Raw genomic sequence first — 21,887 nt, 5'->3', positions numbered from 1 at the left:
GGGGAAGTAATTAGGAGTTATTTGTGGTAATTAGAAATGTATATTCTAAGATTATTGTGAATTATGAAGTTATATCTGAATGATCCATACTATGGTTGCATTTTACACCAACCCTAGTCTTAACATTAAAGACTGAAGAAGAGAAAGATATCTGGACATTTAAAGGTTTCCCACTAATTGCCATTTTTACATCAGGATAAAGCTTAAACTTTTTTTATGTGAGAAAGAGAAATTGGTCTGGTCCCCAACTCTAATGTGATTAGTGAGATTTTACTGTTTGAGGGGAAACTTTTTTGGTACCCTGAATATTTTTTTTGTGTTTCATGCTTCAGTTTTTTGTGTCTTTGGACCAATCTTAAACAAGTCTTCAAGAAAAATGCCAACAGCTCATTGGAAGTGATATCTGAGATTTAAGGCCATCGTATATCTTTCTGCCCCTGGGAATAAGGTTAGGAGAACAACCTTCAGAAGGTTAAGGTTGGACTCTCTCAATTCATTTTTCCACACAAGACATCTGCCCTCTTGGCTTTATATACTTGACTGCTTAAAATCATTCTGAGCCTTGGGCGTTGGCCTTTAGAAATAGTACTGATGTACTAAATTAATGTCCCTGCTTCTTCCTCTCAGAGTAAATCTCTCTAACTAAGACAAGATAAGTTGTTATTTGTTTTCTATAATGAATCTCATTGGTGAGATTATAGTTAACACTTTGTATTAAGGATGTGTAATTCTTGAAAACCAAATCACCCAAAGCCATGATTATTGTAACTTGTTATTTAAGACCTTATGGAATTGTAACTGATACTGTTCTGAGTCTGATTTCAGGTGAGATCATCAAGGAATGTTACTAGGTTGATGATGCCAGCAACCCTTATGGGGTTGACACCCATAAACTGTACAGGTAGAGTTCTCATAGGGAAGGTTAGGAGAATGAAGCTTGGCATGGCTGAATTAGATTCTCTTGATTCAGTTTCCCCACTATGAAAATATTCCATCATTTAAGCCTGGCTCAATGTGATTGACTATATCTATATTTATATCTATAATCTCTCTCTCTCTCTCCATATATATATACATATATATATATATATATATACATATATATACATACTAGCCTGGAACTGACATCAAGATAAGGGAACATTTTCCCCTTACTATATAGCTATTTCCCTATTCTGCTTTTAGGACAAATTTCTATAATCATGTCAGATTCAATATGAACACAATATTAGATTTTTATCTTATGAGCTAATACTGGAGCACATCTGAGCTACTATAATAAGATGCAGTATAAGATTCAAGCTTTTTAGCCTAAAATTTTGGTCTTTTCTATATTCTAATCAACTAAGTAGATGAATTTCAACCTTGTCATCTATCTATTATTAGCTATATATTTGTGTATAAGGTAAATGTTTTAAATATGTAAAATGTTTCAAAATGTAAAAATGTTTCAAAATATATAAGAATGATTGGGTATTGATGCAACAATTTATAGAACCAAGCTGTATTCTATTATTAAGACTAGATCAGGAACAACTTCACTTTTGTTTGCAGGACAAGATTTTGGTGAGAGTAATTTCTTTAGAGGAAAGTAATTTATGGAATATCTTGTGTTACCTAAATGGGAAAAGACAATTTATTTGAGTTTCCTATTTAATTTAGTATTACCATCTGTATATTGAACATGTATTGAAGTACAAACATGTTTTAATATAAACAACTAACTTGATATGCACTATTTTGAAATTGATTTACTCATTGCATTTATACATCCTATCCCAGAACCTTTTATTACAATTGAAGTTAATCTGGCAACTTTTAAATTAATTCATTTTTGTATTAGAGGTCATTTTCTTATAAAAATGCTGTTCCTTAGCAGAATCTTATTCTCCTGAGAGAAGGTAATGAGTAGATTTTTATTTTGGTGAAAATTTAATAATAACAAGATTTTATTTTTGGCAAAAATTTAAATTAAGTTAAAATCTATTTGTTTTAAAATTTAGTAATAACAAGAGCAGATAATTATGTATGTCAAATATAAGAATTTGGTTCAGAACTTTCTAATTTTTTCAGTTTGTATTTGAATTTCTTAAATTTATCAACATGATCATTTGCTAACCCACATCACAAGGCAAATATAGGTGATAAGTTGAAATTCCTTCCTTTTCTGAAATTGAATCTGAGGTAAAGAATGAAATAGATGAACACCAGAAGTTAAATGATGGTAGAATCTATTCCTATTTAAAAGACACCTTTTAGCCTTAGCCTACATAACTATATTGGCAAATATCAAATTCATAACTAAGATATTCAGTTTACAAATCAGATCCTCATAGATTCTCATTACACCAAAACTTGTTACCTTTTTTTAATTCAGTTCAATATTTACTCAAAATATGCAAAGAGTCAGAGTAATTTGGAACAGTGATAAATAAGATGAAAGGGAATATTCTTGGTAAGATGGAGGCATGAAGTCATACAACTCCATTGGGTAATATATGCATATAAATAAACCCTACATTGAGGGTATCAACTTGCTTCCAACAAAATTGAAGAGCTAAGAGAGAAGCAGCTGGCCCACTGAAAGACAAAAAAGAACTTTGGAGTCATCACAGAATACCTTCTGGTGTTGGGTGGTATGCATAGCCACATAGGAATAAGCACATGGTTAACAGTATCTGGTCCCCACTACTGAACTGGGTCATTCAGTGGTCAGAGGACACTCTAGTTGTGGCACTGGCATGTGGAGGGGATGACAAGCAGCTATCATTTTGTTCCAGATGTCAGAATTATGACAGATAGGTGGAAGTGACAGAGGGACTGCTTTACTTTCTTTCACTTCTTGAAAGCTTGAAGCAGCAAAACTTAATGGGAATAGAGGAGGGAAGGATAAATTAAGAGGAAGGCATTTCAGTCCATTAAATAAATATTAGGACATCTATTCCAAATTATTGTGTTCACTGTTTTTAGCAATGACTTGGAGGAACACAAGCTGACTTGTTTATCAGATTTATGGAATGACACAAAGCTGGGAGGTACAGCTAACATGTTGGATGATAGAACTGGGATAGATAAGAAAACTTAGATGAATTGGATAAAATGAAACAATAGAGAAATACATGAAGTCCAACATTTCAGCCTTTTTTTAATCAACTAAAAAACATAGGGTTGCAAGAGGGTGGAAAACTAAACTAAAACTCATGAAAATATCTTGGGCTTTCAGTACACTGTAACATCACAATACTAAAGCAATATGATATGGCAGCACTGCAAATCACTATGATACTAAGCTGTAATAAAGACAGTTAATGTACAGAATAAAATAGATACTTTGAAGTACTATATTCAGGTCAGAGTGTCCAGAGGGAAATGACAAGATACTGAGGGAAACAAAGCATGCAAGATTGGGTGAATGACTTAGAGACGTTCAGTTTGAAAAGAGAAGACTTGCATGACAGCAACCTCCAAGTATGTGAAAGGTTATGACATGGAAGAAAGCTTAATCTTGTTCTCTTTGGCCCCTAAGGGAAATGGATGTAACTGGTAGAGGGACACACATGAACTCAGGATAAAGAACCTTTCTAACAATTAAAACTGCCCAATAGTACAATGGCTTTCTTTCAGAAAAAGTGAATGCCCCATCATTGAAGATCTTCATATGTCTTGGATCATTGTCCTGATCAGAATATGTCTTTCACAGTTAATCATTCTTACAATATTGCTGCTACTATGTACAACGTTCTCCTGGTACTGTTTACTTCACTTTGCATCAGTTCATATAAGTCTTCCCAGATTTTTCTGAAATCTGCCTGCTCATCATTTCTTATAACACAATAGTGTTCCATCACAATCATATACCACAATTTGTTCACCCATTCCCCAGTTGATGGGCATGACCTTGATTTCCAATTCTTTGTCACCACAAAAAAGAAGAGTTGCTATATTTTGGTATAAATGGTTCTTTTCCCCTTTTCTTTTATCTCTTTCAGATATAGGTCTAGTAGTAGTATTATTGGGTCAAAGGCTGTACACAGTTTTACAGCCCTTTTGGCATAATTCCAGATTGTTTGGAGCAGCTAATAACTTAACCAGCAACACAGTAGTGTCCCTATTTTTACATATCCCTTCCAGCATTTCTCACTTTTCTTTTCTGTCATGTAAGCCAATTTGATAGATATAATGTGGTATCTCAGAGTTTTTAAATTTGTGCTTCTCTAATCAATAGTGATTTAGGGACGTTTTTATGGGACTATTGACAGCTTTGATTTCTTCTTCTGAGAACTGCCTGCTCATATCCTTTGACCATTTATCAATTGGAGAGTGGATCATATTTTTATAAATTTGACTCGGTTCCCTATATATTTGAGAAATGAGGCCTTTTCCAGAGAAATTTGCTATAAAGTTCTCCCAGTTTCCTATTTTCCTTTTAAATTAGTTGCATCAGTTTTGTTTGTAAAAAATCTTGCTAATTTCATGTAATCAAAACTATTACTTCCCATGATCCTCTCTATCTCTTGTTTCATCATAAACACTTTCCTTATTCATAGAGGAGAGAGGTAATTTTTTCTATACTCCCTTAATTTACTTACATCAACCTTTTTGTCTATTATCCATTTTGACTTTACCTTGGTATATGATATGAGATGTTGGTCTACACTTACTGTTATTGTGTCTCATTCTTTGTGACTCCACCTGGGCTTATCTTAACAAAGATACTGGAGTGCTTTTCCATTTCATTCTCCAGCTCATTTTACAGACAAGGAAACTGAGGCAAGCAGGATTAACTAACTTACCCAAGGTCACACAGCTAAGGAGTATCTGAGATCAGATTTGAACTCAGGAAAATGAGTCTTCTAGACTACAGGCCTGCTACTCTATCCACTGTAGTACCTAGCTTGTCTATGCCTACTTTTTTTCCAAATTGATTTCCAGTTTTCCCAGAAATTTTTGTCAAATGATGAGTTCTTACCCCAAAGCTTGGAACTTTGAGTTTATTAAATACTAGATTACTATGATCATTTACTAATATATATTGTGTACTTATTCCAATGATCCAAAACTTAATTTCTTAGCCAGTACCCAATTGTTTTTATTAGTACTGCTTTGCAATATAGTTTGAAATCTAGTATTGCTAGGCTTCCTTCCTTCATATTTTTTTTCCATTGATTCCCTAGGTAGTCTTGGCCTTTTGCCCTTCCAGATGATTTTCTTTATTTTTTTCTAGCCCTAAATTCTTTGGTAATTTGATTGATATGGCACTGAATAAGTAAATTAACTTAGGTAGAACTGACATTTTTATTACATTGGTTCATCTTACCCAGGAGAAATAAATATTTCTCCATTTGTTAAGTACTGTCTTTATTTGTGTGAAAAAGATTTTGTAATTTTGTAATTGTCTCTGGGTTTTTGGTGCAGTGGATAGAGCACCAGTGCAGGAGTCAGGAGGACCTGAGTTCAAATCTCACCTCAGACACTTGACACTCACTAGCTGTGTGACATTGGGCAAGTCACTTAATCCCAATTGCCTCATCCTGGATCATTTCCAGTCATCCTGATGAATATCTGGTCACTGGATTCAGATGGCTCTGGAGGAAAAGTGAGGTTGGTGATCTTCATGGCCCTCCCTCACTCAAAACAAAGTCAAGTGCAAGTCATGTCATCATTTCTCTGATGGCATGGTCTTCTTCAGCAATGAAGGACGAACACATTCAGATTCCTAAGTATTTTATGTTGCCAGTTATTTTAAATAGAATTTCTCTTTCTATCCCTTCCTGCTGAATTTTGTTGGTGGTATATCAAAATGTTGAAGATTTATGGGGGAGGGTCATTTTATATGCTATAACTTTGCTAAAGTTGCTGATTATTTCACCTAGTTTTTTAGTTGATTCTGTCAGATTCCTTAAGTATATCATCATATCATCTTGCAAAGAGTAATAGCTTTGTTTCCTCAATGCCCATTTTTATTTTGCCATTTTCTTTTTCTTGTCTTATGCTATAACTAGCATTTTATAATACAATGTTGATCATGGACATCCTTGCTTTACCCTGATCTTACTAGGAAGACTTTAAATTTGTCCCCACTAGAAATAACATTTGTTGTTGGTTTTAGATAGATACTACTTATTTTAAGAAAGTTATTCTTTTGATTCCTATCCTTTCTATTGTTTTTAATAGGAATACTCATTGTATTTTGTCAAAAACTATTCCTGCATCTGACATAATCATATGACTATTTATATGGTTAATTATGTCATGGTTTTCTTAATATTTAATCAGCCTTGCATTCCTGGTATAAATCCCATATGGTCATATGTATGGTCTTTGTGACATGTTGATGTAATTGCCTTGTCAGTGTTGTTGCATCTATATTCATTAAGGAAGTAAGTTTTCTTTCTCTGTTTTTTCTCTCCCCAGTCTAGGCATCAACACCATATTTGTGTCATAAAAAGAATTTGATAGGACTCTTTCCTTATTTTTTCACAAATTCTTTACACAGTATTGGGATTAACTATTCCTTAAATGTTTAGTAGAATTCACTTGGAAATCCATCTAGTCCTGGAGATTTTTTCTTAGGGAGCTCATTTATGGCATGTTCAATTTCTTTATCTAAGATAGGATTATTTAAGTATCCACTTTCGCTTCTGCTAATCTGGGCAGTTTATATCTTTATAAATATTTATCCATTTCACTTAGATTACCAGCTTTACTGGCATATCATTGGGCAAAAAAACTCCTAAATAATTTCATCTTCATTGTTGGTACATTCTACCCTTTCAGTTTTTAATACCAGGAATTTGGTTTCTTCTTTCTTTCAAATCAAATGAACCAATGTTTTCTTTATTTTATTTTTATAAAGTCAACTTCTGGGGGGTTTTAACTTTCAATTTTATTAATTTCCCCTTAGATATTCAGAATTTCCATTCTGGATGTTTAATTGGAGATTTTTAATTTGTTCTTTTTTCTATTTTTTTTTTTGTTTGTTTCATGCCCAATTCATTGATCTGCCCTTTTTCTCTTTTATTGATGTACATGTTTAGAGATACAAACTTTCCCCGATAGCCTATTTGGCTATATCCCAAAAATTTTGCAATGCTCTTTCATTGTTATCATTCTCTTTAATGAAATAATTGATTATTTTTATGACCCACTCATTTTTTAGGATTAAATTTAGTTTCCAATTAACTTTTAATCTATACTTCCATGGCCCTTTATTAAATGTAATTTTTATTGGATTGTGGTCTGAAAGGGGTTGCCTTTAATACCTTTGTTTTTCTGCATTTTGTTGTAAGGTTTTTATGCCCTAATACTTGGTCAATTTTTTGTGAAGATGCCGTGTACAATTGAGAAAAGGTATACAACTTTCTATTCCCATTCAATTTCCTCCAGAGGTCCATTAGATCTAACTTTTCTAAAATTTTATTCATCCCCTTAACTTCTTATTTATTTTTATATTTTTCTAGTTCTGAGGGGAAAGTTGAGGTCTCCCAATAATATAGTTTTACTGTCTAGTTTCTCCTGTAATTCACTTGTTTTCCTTTAAGAATTTGGATGCCATGCCATTTGGTGAATAAATGCGTAGTATTGATTTTACTTTATTGTCTATGGTGCCTTTTAGCAAGATGTGTGAGAAATGATTCATTTGGATCCCTCTATTCTAAATAATATTAACCAGTTTGATATTTTACATAAATCTCAGAAGGATAATTAGATAAGATAGGCTTTTATAATAGGCCTGAAAATTTAATCCAATATTCACTACTTGTTTACCAGTTATGAAGACCACTTGTGCAACCACAAGAATGCTAACAAAGATATCTCCCTCCTGTTTTGCTCAAATTCCATGTCCAAGCCTAAATTAGGTGGCATGGTGTGGAAAGTTCCCCAATTTGTTTTTGGCATCTCTGTACTATCTGTACCATCTCCTCTTGCCCAATATGAGGAACCCATCCATCTTATGATCAATTAGTCAGTGGAGATATACCATGCTACACCTCCCCCACCCCTGCTGATATACCATTTTTTTAGCTGATACATTACTTTTGGCTCTCAAAACAAGGTCTGTCTACCAATGGGATTTCGTATTGAGTATCCTAGTATTAAACCCTATAAAAACAGTCCTGGGAACCAGAAGCATCTTGGATCATGAGGAAGATCTGAAGTCAACTTTATTAGAGGGAGCCATGGACCCTTTAATAAAGTGCTAATGGCTTGGAGCTCTGCCTCAGTGGTTTTTCTTGCAGATTGGACAATTTTGGACCCCAGAGATGTAGTTTCCCTGCTTATCACTTACAATTAGATCCATTTTTGCTTTTGTTTTATCTGAGATCACAAATGCTAATCCTGCCTTCTTTACTTCATTTGAAGCATAATAGAGTCCAGTCTACCCCTTATTTTAACTATCTGTGTATCCCTCTGTATCAAGTGTGTTATTTGTAAATAACATGTAGTTGGATTCTGGTTTCTATTATGTTTTACTATCTCCTTCTGTGTTAGGGGAAAATACATCCCATTAACATTCAGTTATGGTTGCTAACTGCATTTCCCTTCATTCTATTTTCTTTTATTTATCATTCCCTCTCACATTTTATTTTGTCCCTCCTCTAAAGTCTGTTTTGCTTCTGCTTTCCCTTATCCACCCACCCTTTTTTGTTTACCTCCTCCTTTCTCTTATTTCCTTCCCCTCATATTTCCATTTGATAAGAGATTTCGCTGCTCAGTTAAATGTATACATGTATTTCCCCCTCTTTGAACCAATTCTGATGAGAGTGAGAATCAAGCATTGCTTGTCTCCCTGCCTTTTTCCCCTCCATTGTAAAAGGTCTTCCTTCCATGCTTCTTATGTGCGAGATAATTTTCTTCTTTCTTCCTCTTCTTTCCCCCTTCTCCTGAGACATCCTTCTTTCTTGTCTATCCATTTAAAATATCATCCCAACATAATCAACTCATTCTTGTGCCCTCTGTCTATGGCAAATCCTTCTAAAAGTCCTAACAATGCTAAAGTTCTTAAAAGCTCCATATATCATCTTCTGATGTGGAAAGGTAAAGTTTAACCTTATTGAGTCCTTTGTAATCTCTCTTTCATTTTCATCTTTTTATGTTTCTCTTGAGTCTTGTACCTAAAATTCAAAATTTCTATTTGGTTCTGGTCTCTTCATCAGGAATGCTAGAAAGTCCTCTATTTCATTTAATATCCTTTCTTTTTCCTTAAAGGATAATACTTTGTTTTGCTGGGTAGTTGTTCTTGGTTGTAATCCTAGTTCCTTTGTCTTCCAGAATATCATATTCCAAACTCTCTGCTCCCTTAATGAGGAAGCTGCTAAATTTTATGTGATCTTGACTGTGGCTCCATGATATTTGAATGATTTCCTTTGGTTGCTGCTAAGTAGTATTTGGTAAGCACCCTTAGTTCAACTAACTAGCAAACTTGAAAAGATGCTATACTAGTAAAATTCAAGTGGGAATAGCATTCCTTGACAGCTTGCTGAATGCATAAAAAGGCTTAAAAATTATTTCAATGATTTTTTTAAAAGTCCCACACCCCTGGATATATCACATCTCTTTGTGTCTCATTTTTCTCAGCTTTGAAAGACAGATCCTCCACTACTATCCAAATTTGACTCCTCATTGTGTTATAGAGGTGATAAGTGTCAAACAGCCCTGCAAAGATCTCAAAAATAAGAACTAGACACATAGTAGTTGTGTCCAGAGGTTACTTGAATGTGACTACTATCTGAGCTTGTGTTATAACCTCAGGCAGGAGGTAGGCCATGTAGCAGGATGAAAGCACATCTGCATAGTTGTTTCTCTGAGACGGTCAAAGGTGGCTGTAACTAGCAGGTCTGGATCTGTTTGGGGATTTTTAATAAAAAGAAAGGTTCTCTGCACAAGTTGTTTGAGATTAGGTGTTGCTCAGAAGGGGTCAAAGTAAAGATAAGGCACCTCCCTCACCTTTAATGGTGAATGTAAGAGTTAAAAGCTGAAAATTTCTTTGAAGCATATTAAGTTTGAACTAAATGGATAAGATTACATACTGCATGGGGACAAAAGGGGCAATACATTCATAGACACAAATTCAGCACACATACATAACTCAAGAATAACTACAGAATGCTGCAATAAATGTGTGTAAAACCACTTTATTCAATCTATCAAAACATCTCCAAACTCCTTACTACCAACAATCTACATTCTGAACATGAAATGTGCTCATTTATTTGAAAATTCGCTCATTTCATCACAAAGCTTCATCAAACGATGTTTTCCTACAAACTCTTCTGCTTTCTATCTCATCACATTCCAAGAAGGAAAAATTACAAAAAACAAGAATTCACACCATTCAACTAAGTACATTTAAAATATTCTGTTAACTTAGGACAATCTTTTTTTCACTAAAAGGATAGTAAATGGATGAGTCCAGGCATCATATCATTTATCAATTGTGAATGATAATTCCCAATTTAAGCTTTTGAAAAACAAAAACAAACCAAGAATTAACATTTGTAAAAGTCTCTGATTCAGTACTCAGGCTCAACTGAGTCTGTTCACTACTACAAACATGAAAACTATCATGTGCTACAACATCATCTTGCTATTAGGCTTATCCTGTTCTGGATAGTATGCCTTGAGGAATGTACACTGTTTGTAGTGAGGGTTGGGTATTTATTGGGAAATATCTGTCATGTCAAAACAGAATGTATCAATGAAAAAATTAATAGCAGTGCATTCTCAGAAAATTTAGGCAAGATACAACATATCTTTTCTTACCTTCTTTTAAGAAGGTCAACTGGTTAAGCTCAGAGTTACTATACACTGCTTTGTTGAGACCCCACTTTGGGCTCACAGATAACCTGGATTTAAACACAATTTTGGAACAGGGAGACCTCAGACTTCCACCTTATTTACTCCATTATGATGGTCATGGAAGCAATGGGAAAAGCATTCATCCTGAGGTTGAAATATATACCTTGCTGAAGAGAGGAAAATGAGAAAATTTTTCAAGGTACAAATAACTGCTCACTTTGCAAAACAATCTTACCCTGAATTCCTAATGTCAGTAATACTGTTTCTCTCCTCTCTGAAAGAGCCACCACTTTGTCAATGCAGAATGACTGCCCAGTGATCTCTGGATTCATTTATAGCTTGTTCCCTCAATGTTTCGCTCTATCACAATTGCTTTTACAATTCTTAGCTTACTTCATCTATACAGGCTTATTGGTCTAGAAGTTTGAGGCGAGAAGGCTTTGCTGCACTGAGCAAGTCTTTCCAAGTAAGTACCATATATAGGATTTCCTTAGGTGGCACTTACACATGCAGTCAGATATTCAAAAAACTTAGGAAAAATACGACTCCTGAAGATCAGTCACCACCAATCTTGTTCTTCACACATTTCATTTCTAGCTATCTTACCAGCCCATGCTGACACTCCATAGGATATTAAACCACATCTGGCTGGGAAGTTAGTTTTCACCTCAGGCTGAAAATGTCTAATGATGCTAATGTAGAAACAACAACTCCTCAAACCGTTCATATAAGCTGAGAAAAGTTTTCAAGGAAAAGTTTGGCACCAGCTCTTCCTTATAATGAAATATCAAAATAGATGGAATGTAGAAAAGGCCTCCATAAAGTGGATTTGTGAATTGTACCTAAGTTTTCAAAAGATTGTCCACTGCTACTTACAAGTACATAGCAAACCTTCCAAAGTGCTACAAACTTTGTATTAATACAACATAGAGACACATAGAATCGAAATTTAACTAAGTTACGTAAATCACAGGGGAATAGCAGGAAAGAGATATAAATCTCAGAAGCTCACAAAAGACACTCCAAGAAACAAACAGGGAAAGGGGGTTCAGAGCAATAAATTAAAAAGTCACACTTTTCGGAACAGGATATACACCTTGTGCAGCAGGATTTGGTGCAGGCAGCTCCAGAGGAGCTGTGAATGGACTGTAGGCTCAATGGCCTACAGCCTTTGTCAATTCAGCTGGAGGAGAGAACACTGAATGATATAAGCAAGTCTGGGCCTTGCAGCATGCTTTCCTAAGGAAATCTGAAACAGTAGTGCACTGTATCTTGACTTTGTCCTATCAGTTCCTGTGATAGCACTGTGGCTATTTCTCATCTGTTTAATCTACAGAGGTTGAAATTTCACTCTCCAAAAAGCACACAAAGCAGCACAACATGAGAGTTACATTAAAAAGGGTAAATTCTTACAAAAGATTGGAAATTACAGCACAGTACATTTATGCCAAGATCTGTATTTCTTCCAAAGATTTAAGGTAGGAATTTTTTAGCCTTTAAATTGAAATCCACATTCTATTAACAGACAAGTAAACTTTCAAAACTTTTGAATGCTTATTTTAAATGAGGCTGTTATTTCAGCTCCAAATAAGCTTCTTTGCTACCTTATTTCTTAAAAGGCAACAATATCATTTATTTCCTACCTAGTGCTTTGGAAGAAATACATAAGGCCCAGTGCGTCTTTAAGGTAGAAGCCACTCCACATCTGTTTCAAAAGCTGGTCAGAATACTAAACATTTAGGGACTGTAGAACAGATATATCAATTCCTTTCACAAAGAAGCAACAACCATCCAGAATTACCACTTAGGCAACAGCTCAGTGGAATTCTATTAAATACTCAGGATAGATCTGATTGGCATCAAAAACGACAAAGATCTTTGGATTCCAGGTATTATCAACACAGCTGTCATATAAATTCACAAAGCTCCCATCTTTGGAGGGAGGACGCATGTATTTGGAGTCTCCATTTATGTAGTCTCCAATCAGCACCCGCGCGAGAAACATGGACTTGTATGTTCGGAACAGGTGTCGCTGCTGCAGGTTGACGCCATGAATCTGGAAAGTAGACCCGTGCTTCATGTCATCTTTGCAGAAGCGACTGGAGTACGCGGCATCTCTGGCAAAGTAGGTCCCTTGAGGGAAAAGGACAAATATGTCATCATGACTCCAGAGACTGATTGAACATAAGGAAAATCATTCTGATTTTCAAGGGAGTAAAATATATAGTAAAACACTGAGGTTAGACATTGAATCTCATTATTTGCAGATCTTTCCAAACAGGACATGTAGCCATGTGCCAGGGATGAAAATACTAACTCACATTTATCCAAGCACTTTACGGTTTGCAAAGCTCTACACCAGCATTACCTCATGGATGGATCCCCACAGCAGCCACATTAGGTAGGTTGTGCAGTTGTTATTCTATTTCACAGATGAGGTAACTATAGATTGAGGGGCAGGGAGTGAAACTATGTTCCCAGAGTCAGGATGCTGCGAAGTGTTAGAGACAAAATCCAAAGCCACACCTTCTACTGATCTTAAGATTCCTGCTCCTTCCACTCTCCCCAGGCTGGACTTTCCACCACCTGCTAGGGATCCTGCAGCATGAGGCATTGCATTGCCCTGCTATAGAGAGAGTGGTATGGTATAAAGAGACCGAGTTTGGAACCAGAGGGCTGAGGTCTTAATGTTGGCTAGGCTACTTACTAACTGTGGAGCCTCAGTAAAGTTATTTAATTTCTCAGGGTCTTTTGTTCTCATCTGTAAAATAAGCCAGATGGATAAGATAACTTGAAAGTTCCTTTTAGCACTCAATCTAAGATCCTATGAACTCAACAGTATGTACATCAATAACAAGATTTTGTACTTGGCAAAAAAAAAACCAAACCCAATAGTGTTTACATAGGCTATTAAGGTTTGCAAAAGTGCTTTACAAATACTATCTCCTTTTTATCCTCATAACAACTCTGGGAAATAGATGCTGTTAGTATATTCATTTTACATATGAGAAAACCAAGGCAGACGGATCAGCTACCTGTTTGAACTTGGGGCTTCCACTCCAGAACCAGCACTCTGTCTACTATGCCTGCTAAAATAATTTCAAAAGCCAATAATGTTGAAGAAATAATAACTCACATTTATAGGGCACTTATGGCTTCCTTGCCTTTTCCCCTTGATGACTGGCCCATTATCTCTCCCTTCTCCCCTATGGAATCTTGGTCTTCATCTATGGCTCTTATCTTGCTGGGTCCAGTCTTTCCTGCCTTCTCCATGCTAGCCTCTCCTCCCTTTCCTGCCTTTTCAGCTTCTTTTAATCAGCTGTCTTCCCACATTAAAAGGTAAGCTTCTTAAGGGCAGGGACTAGTTTGCTTATGCCTAGTAGTGTTTGGTACACAGTAAACACTTAGTACATGAGCTTCCTTCCTTCTTTTCTTCTTTTCTTTCTTTCTTCCTTTCCTTCTTTCTTTCTTTTTTTTCTCTCACTTTAAGATTTTGCAGTGTTTTCCTCACAATAATTCTAGGAAATAGATAGTGCAAGAATTAGTATCCTCATTTTGTAGTGATAAGACTGAGCCTCTGAGAAGTTAAATAACGTAATCATAATCACACTAGGAAATGTCTAAGATGGAATTCAAACTCTCATCTAATAACTCTAAGTCCAGTGCTTCATCTGTTATGCCCCTCAGATTCAAGAAGAGAAAAACTTCCCTGGTTTGATGCTAAAATATAAAGACTAAAGCATTAGGATCCTCTAACAGAGTGAGTATGAAAACAATATTGCTGAGATAACATCTACTTTGTAAATATTTGGGGATTTTTGAAGTCCTATGGCATTGTTATTATCTTTTGACCTTTATTGTTAGGTGAATGGAATGAACTCCCTGAATTGTTTTTCTCCCTCCTTGCCCAGGCTTCACACATCTAGGCACTCTAAAAATCTTCCTGATTTAATTATCTTTGCATAATCTCAGAGATGAAATGACCTAAGAGGCCATCTAGCTTACACCACACATGAATCATAGAAACAAAAAAAATTAAGAGCTGAAAAGGAACTTTTGAAATTATCTAATTCAATCTTTTCATTTTATAAATGAGCAAACTGAGAATACAAAAGGTGTTGTAGTGACTTGTCCAGGTTCATGCAGGCAATCCTCATCTACAACGACATCTATATTGACAAGTGATTATCCATTCACTGCTTAAAGAGGAAGAATTTACCACCCAATTCAACTTCTGGACATACTTAATTATTAGGATGCTTTCTCTTACATTAATTTAAATGAATAAGCTATGACATATAAGGCACTATCCTAGACACTGGGGATAAAAAAACAGAAATAACAAAAAGTCTTTGCCCCTAAGAACCTTACATTCCACTGGAGTAACACATAAAGAGACATGAGAAAAAAATAATTTGAGAAGAGAGAAATCACTCTAAACTAAGGAGCTCCAAAAAGGCTTCTCCTAGGAGGCAGCACATGAGCTGATGCGTAAAGAAAGCTTATGCTGTTGTTCAGTCATGTCAGGTTCTTTGTGATTCCAGTCAGCATTTTCTTGGCATTCTTCTGGAGTGGTTTGTCATTTCCTTCTCTATCTCACTTTACAGATGAAGAAACTGAGGCACATAGGGTTAACTCACTTGCCTAGGGTCACATAGCTAGTAAGTGTTTGAGGCCAAATTTGAACTCAAGTCCTCCTGACTTCAGGACTGGCCCTCTGTCTGCTGCTTCATAAAGAAAGTTAAGGATTCTTAAAGTCAGAGAGAAGCAAGGAGTCATTTTTTCAATGACTTTTTTTTTCCAACCTTTGCAAAAGCATGGAAGCAATGGATGGAATACAAGTTGTGGAATAGGAAGGAAGCTGGCTGGATTAGAACCAAGGAGCAGGAAAGTCTTAAATAAGCCTGAAAAGGTAGAGTTGGGCCTGATTGTGCAGGACTTTAAAGACAAGTAGATGACATTTGATCTTAGAAATTTTCTGGAGGGAAGTGACATGGTCAGTGTGCTTCCCTCAACATTCATCCACTGATTCTGGCTCTGTCTTCTCTGATCTCTCCTTCATGATAACTCTTCAAATGCTTGAGGACAGTAACATTCTCCTTCCTTCCCTCCTTAAATCTTATCCAAACTAAATATTCTCAAGTCTTTTGACTAAGCCTCAAGTGACCAGTTCTCTAATGCTCTTTTCACCATGGTCATACTCTTCTGCGAACATACTAACTTATCCAAATATGTGATGCCCAAATATGTGATACTCCAAATGTGGTCTGAATAAGGAATAAGACAGATCCCTTTGCTCTGGACAGAAGAGCTCTTTTAATGTAGCCTACTATAAATAGCATGAGGTTTTTGGGGGATACTTTTGTGTGCCATGTCATGCTGTTGACTCGTAACGAGCATGCAGACCACTAAAACTCACAATCTTTCTCACGAAAAAGAGATATAGCATGTAGTTAGAATTAACAAATAAAAGACCAGAAATGCTATTGTCAAGTCCTTAGCTTTCTCTCCCCATCTCTTGTTGACTTCCTTGTGTATCTGGGAGAAATCAGACTTTGAAAACCAAATGAAAAAGAGGGAATGATTCTTTCCTGACATCTATCCTTGTAAATCACTTCTTCTGTTCCATACTATCTTCCTATAACATTCACATTTATTTTTATGAAGAAAGAAAATGCTTTGTCGGCCTCTACAATTGGCCTGTTTTAGCACATAAGCTCAGAGACAGGAACTGTGTCTATTTGTACTATGCTGAATATGATACAAGATCATGCAATATTTGAGCAATAAAAACTTACTGATGACTATTTTTAACAAGATGACTGGGATGAGAATCACTTCTGAATCCGGTAAAGGAATACAAGGCTTACTTCTAATTCATACATGAAGCAAGTAATCTACATACCTCAGTAATATTTCTCAAGACATACCACAGACTTCTAGGCAAAACCAGAAGTCCAAGACAGTTACTTTGAGCTCAATGATAACCAAAACCTTGAATAAAAATAGCAATAGATGATATTTACATAGCATTTTAAGGTATATGAAGTGCTTATATACATGATTTTGTTTGATCTTAAAACAAAACATTTATTTACAATGTAAAATAGAAAAAGACAGTCTCCCTTGTGGGATTCACAACTTCACTGAAATCTTGATAATTAGATGATTACCTTTTCCAAAAACGGCAGCATGGATACCATTGATCCGCCAATCAAAGTTGTGGATGCAGATAGCTTCCACAAATTCACTGCTGGTACCATGGAACAGCATTTGCTCGTTAATCTTGGGCACACCCCTCTTCTTCTTGAGCTGAGCCTTCTTCCTAAAAGCACGAAACAAACAAAAAAAAAGCCCACCAAATAGAAGCATAATATAGATAATATTTTAGTAATTTTTCTTAACAAGCAAAATTTAACAGAAAAGTGTAAAAGAAATGAAACTGAAGACTCTGTTTTTAATATAACTCATAGACAGACGGCGTTTAAGTAAATGGATATGCTCCTTTTAAACACATAAGAAATCACATAAAAATTTCATGCCCGTGCATGCTCCTAAGATTGACTATTTCATAAAGAAAATTGGTTATTGCTCAAATTGGTTATAGCAAAGGCAACTGTTTGCCTTATGTTTTTGTTTGTTACATCCATCATCTATGGCAGGAATATATACAAACACAATAAGTTTAAATGAAATAATACTTTCAATGTCAATCCCCATTAGGTCAGAGTTAAGTCTAGCTGCGTTTTCTTTTAAAAAAAAAAGCTATATATTATGATTCTTATGAAGTAAGAATCACAGAATTTTGTGGGAAGATTTCTAGAACAGAAGTGTCAAACATGCAACCTACAACATTCCTGAGTACAGCCTGAATCAGATGAAAACATAATTGGGAAACATTTGACAAAGTTAATAAAAGTACAAGAAACACAGACATTACATTATTTGAAACTAAGTCAATATGTGGCCTATAGGGATGTTTATATGTGGATTAAAGGCCCTGTTCCTATTTGAGGTTGAAGCCACTGCTCTAAAACAACCTCCTTGTCAACGCAGGAAACTCTTTTTTTATTGATACATTTTGTTTTTACATCATATTTATTTATTAATATGTCCCTCTCTGCATCCCCTACCCAGGAAACCAACCCTTGTAACGACAATCAGAATGGAAAGAAAAAAAGTTCAGCAAAATCAACTAACACATCTACTGAATCTGAAAGTATATTCAATGTATTGAACTCTAATAGAAATGGGGATCTCTAACCCATATATAAAGATCCCTGCAGAGACATACTGACTCATAAAATCACATATTAATAATATCTATGTTTTACTGGATTTTATTTATTTTTAAAATATTTCCCAATTACAATTTAATCTGGTTCAAACCATACTCAGGAATGCTGTACACTGCATGTGGACTGAAGGCTGCATGTCTGACACTTCTGTCCTATACCAATGAAGAGAGGGATGTGTACTTTCTCAGTTCTTCTCAGGGGCTAAGCATGGTCATTATAATTCTACTCTTTTTAGTTTCATTTTCTTGTTCTTTCTGTTTAGACTGTTTTAGTAATTGTGTATACTGTTTCCTTGGTTCTGCTCACTTCACTTTATCTTTCTATCTTCCAGTTTTTCATATTTGTTATTTATTTCATTATATTCACATACCACAATGTGTCCACCCATTCCTTGTTGAATAGGATTTTATTTCTACTACTTAGCTATTTTAAGAATTTCTGCTATGTATAAAATATTCTCAAATACGAAACCTTTTATTTAGAATTTGATGTCCTTGAGGTATATGCCTAGTGTGGGGCCCTCTAGGTCAAAGGGAATAGTCATTTTAATTACTTTTTTGTGAATAATTCTAACTGATTTACAAAATGTTTGGGCTAATCCATAGATCCCATAACCTTTCTAATACTTACATTCATCTTTTGCTTTATTTGCCAATTTGGGGAGTATGATATGAAACCTTGGAGTTGTTCTGATTCGTAATTTTTATGTTATTAGCAATTCTGAGCAATGTTTCATATAGTTGTTAATAATCTGTATTTTTTTCCCTTAAAGAATATTTGTTCATATGAAAAATGGTTAGCTTCCTCACATGATCATTCAATCTCTGTTTGAATATAACCAGTGTAGAAAACTAACAGTTTCACATGACAGTTTATTCTACTGCAGACCATTCTAATTGTCAAGATTATTTTCTTTAAATGGAGTCAAAATCTGCCTCATTTCTAATTCCAATGTGCATAGGAAAAGAAAGAAGGACTTGAGGCTAATAAGGAGAAGGAAATTGTGTAGGTAATTTGGCAGGGTTTGGAATAGTAAATAGGTAAGATATTGGATTTCAGAAAGGGAAATTACTGAGGATAATTTGAAAGAGAACAATCCTGAAGGTGAGGAAGGAAGTTAGGAAAGAAGTATGGAGGGAGGGAAGGAAAGAAGAAATAAATATTTATTGCATGCTTACTAAGTTTCTGGTGCGGCGCTAAGCACTAGGGCCACAAACACAAACAATAAGAGAGTCCCTGCCCTCAAGGCCTTAGGAGTAAGACACACACAAAAGGGAGCTGAAAAGTGTTAGGATATGGGAGAGGGAAATGAAAGGATGTGGAAATGGTTCTAAATTACAAAGGAATTCAGGAAGAGCACCAAGAACATGAAGGGAGGCCAGCCTCAACCTCTCCACAAAAGTGGTCCTGAGCGTATGCCAGGATATGACAGTGAAACATAAGCTATGGTACGTTCTACCACATTGAAAAGATTGTGATTTAAGGGCTCTAAGATGAAAACACATTTGTTTTCTGGAAATCTGCTTTAGTATGGAGAAGTGTTTTATCATATGGTTAGCTACATGATAATGATTCGGTTTTTTGGTTTGTTTTTGTTTTTAGCCAGGGTGACCATAAAACACACAAAAAATATAAAATGACTGGTCAGGGTAGGCATTTAGTAAATGCTTGTTATATCTGAATTAACGATTCATTGACTCATCTTATACAAGTCTTTCACTTATCCACAGAGGACACAAAGTGGAAAGGTAAAGAGGCTTTCAAATCTATGGTACTGGTAAGAAAATCATGTAATCAAAAGTTGGATAAATCTCTAAAACTGAGGGCTGCTGGTATGGTCAGTTATTGTCACAGAAAAAAAGAAATCCCATATGGAAAAATACTTATTTCACATAAACTGTTGTGACAATAAAAGCCTATAGTCTACATCAATTCAGACTACCTTAGTCATATGGAAATTTGCTTGTACACTTACCAAATAGAAGCAAACCTATACCCAAGTTCTTACAAGTCAAATCCCATTGCAAAAATACTAGTATTAAACAAGCTTTGTCATTAACAACCCAAAAATCTCATTTTTTTTCCTTTTAGGATAACATTAGTATGGAAATAATAAAATTAACCAGAATATTTGAATGTCGAGCTGCACAGGATATGATGACCTTGTTCATGTATTTGAAAGTTTTCATGTGAAGGGTAGATAAGACTTGTTCTGTTTGGTTCCAGAAAGTAGAACCAAAAGCAGTGAGTAGAAGCTGCAGAGACACAAATTTAGGTTAGATAACGCTTCCTAATAATTAGAGTTGTCCCAAAATGGAAGGACTGCTTAGAGAAATAGCAGATTCCCTTTCTTGAGAGGTCTTCAAGTAGAAGTTGGGTGACTACTTCTTGGTAGACTATAATTTCTGACATGCATGAGTTAGACAACATGACTACTGAGATTCCTTCCTATTCTCAAGTGTTATTACTTTATTATCTAGTTGAGACTCCTCATTTACAAACGAGGAAACTAAAGCTTGAAATTCATTGATTAGTTTACTGTCACTAAATTTCCAGTCCTGTGTTCTTTCCAAGATGAATGCTAATCATTCATTTCTTGGAGTAATTTTCAATATTTGACTTCTATTCTAACCTGAAAAAGAATATTAAGAAAACTACATAGCCACTTCCAACACACTAAAAAGGTAATTGATTGAGATCTAATGCCTTCAAATCTCTAAGTCTCAAAATATTTCTGCCCTTCAGTGACTAGTAATCAGTCCATTTCCTTTCCCAAAATCCAAATCTTAAATAACTAATAGGAAGTTACTTAGAGCACTCTACAAAAGAAAACAAAAAAAAAATATTCTGTTGTCCCATTTTTAAAATTTTACACAGAAAACTGAGTCAAACACTCAGCTGACTGGTTTCAACAAGTTGGGATTATACAAGAAAAATTGTGTTGATTCTATCACTAGGTTTAGAGCCCAAGGTTACTGATAGCAAGAAAAATTTCACCTGTATAACAATTTTTTACTAATTTTTCACTATTTTTAGTAGCCCCAACCAGAAAACAAATTAATCAATGAATAGGGAATAGTTGGACAAATTGTTGCATGAATAGTACTGTGCCATATAATCACTATAAATTTAAAGAAATGTGGGAAGACTTGTATGAAGTGATGCATAATGAAGAAAACAGACATGCATCAATGAATTCACTAAATAAAATTCAGGGTAAATATAGGCGATAACTTTGGCACCAAATGATTAAAGTTAACATATATACTTTTCTCTGCTTTTAAAAGAGTATTATATAGTAAGGTTGCATGCACCATCTATCAGTTTTAATCATTCATTTTATGTTACTTTGCTTAATGGTTTTGGAGGACTGCACACTACAGAAGGTTTAGGAGTTTGCTTGATTAGTTTGTCTTCTGTGTGGAAACAAAATTTATTTTTAAAAAATCAGAGAAAATCATATCAACAAAGCTACAATAGTCCTCAAATTCCTTTTTCTATATCAAATTTCAGACAGGATGGATTTGTTTTTAATTGCATTTAACTCCATCTGCAAAGGTAGAAGTGCTTACTAGAGTTTTCACTATCGTATCATGCAATATGGATGCATATGCTCTAAGCAGTTTGCTACATTTCATCTAATTAAAAATATATATTTTTATCCACCGTTAGGAAAATACAAACCTGAGTACCAAACAATAAGGACAAAACAAGAAAAGAATGGCAAGGCTACACAGTCACATAATAGGATTTCTTTTTTTCTTTCTTTCTTTCTTTCTTCGTTTTTTT

At 35.0% G+C, this 21,887-nt stretch overlaps 1 protein-coding gene across 1 annotated transcript in view; it reads right to left on the bottom strand.

Annotated features, from left to right (window-relative positions):
- Positions 1-12,498: 12,498 nt before the first annotated feature.
- Positions 12,499-21,887, bottom strand: part of PARP11 (poly(ADP-ribose) polymerase family member 11) — a 30,968-nt gene continuing 21,579 nt past the window's right edge. Inside the window, 2 exon segments of the mRNA XM_072654000.1 lie at positions 12,499-12,933; positions 16,974-17,125. Coding sequence (XP_072510101.1) covers positions 12,617-12,933; positions 16,974-17,125 — 469 coding nt within the window. The 3' untranslated portion in view covers positions 12,499-12,616.

Source organism: Notamacropus eugenii, chromosome 3, assembly GCF_028372415.1.
Source record: "Notamacropus eugenii isolate mMacEug1 chromosome 3, mMacEug1.pri_v2, whole genome shotgun sequence".
NCBI classification, from domain to species: Eukaryota; Metazoa; Chordata; class Mammalia; order Diprotodontia; family Macropodidae; genus Notamacropus; species Notamacropus eugenii.
This window is presented reverse-complemented; position numbering and strand designations above follow the sequence as displayed.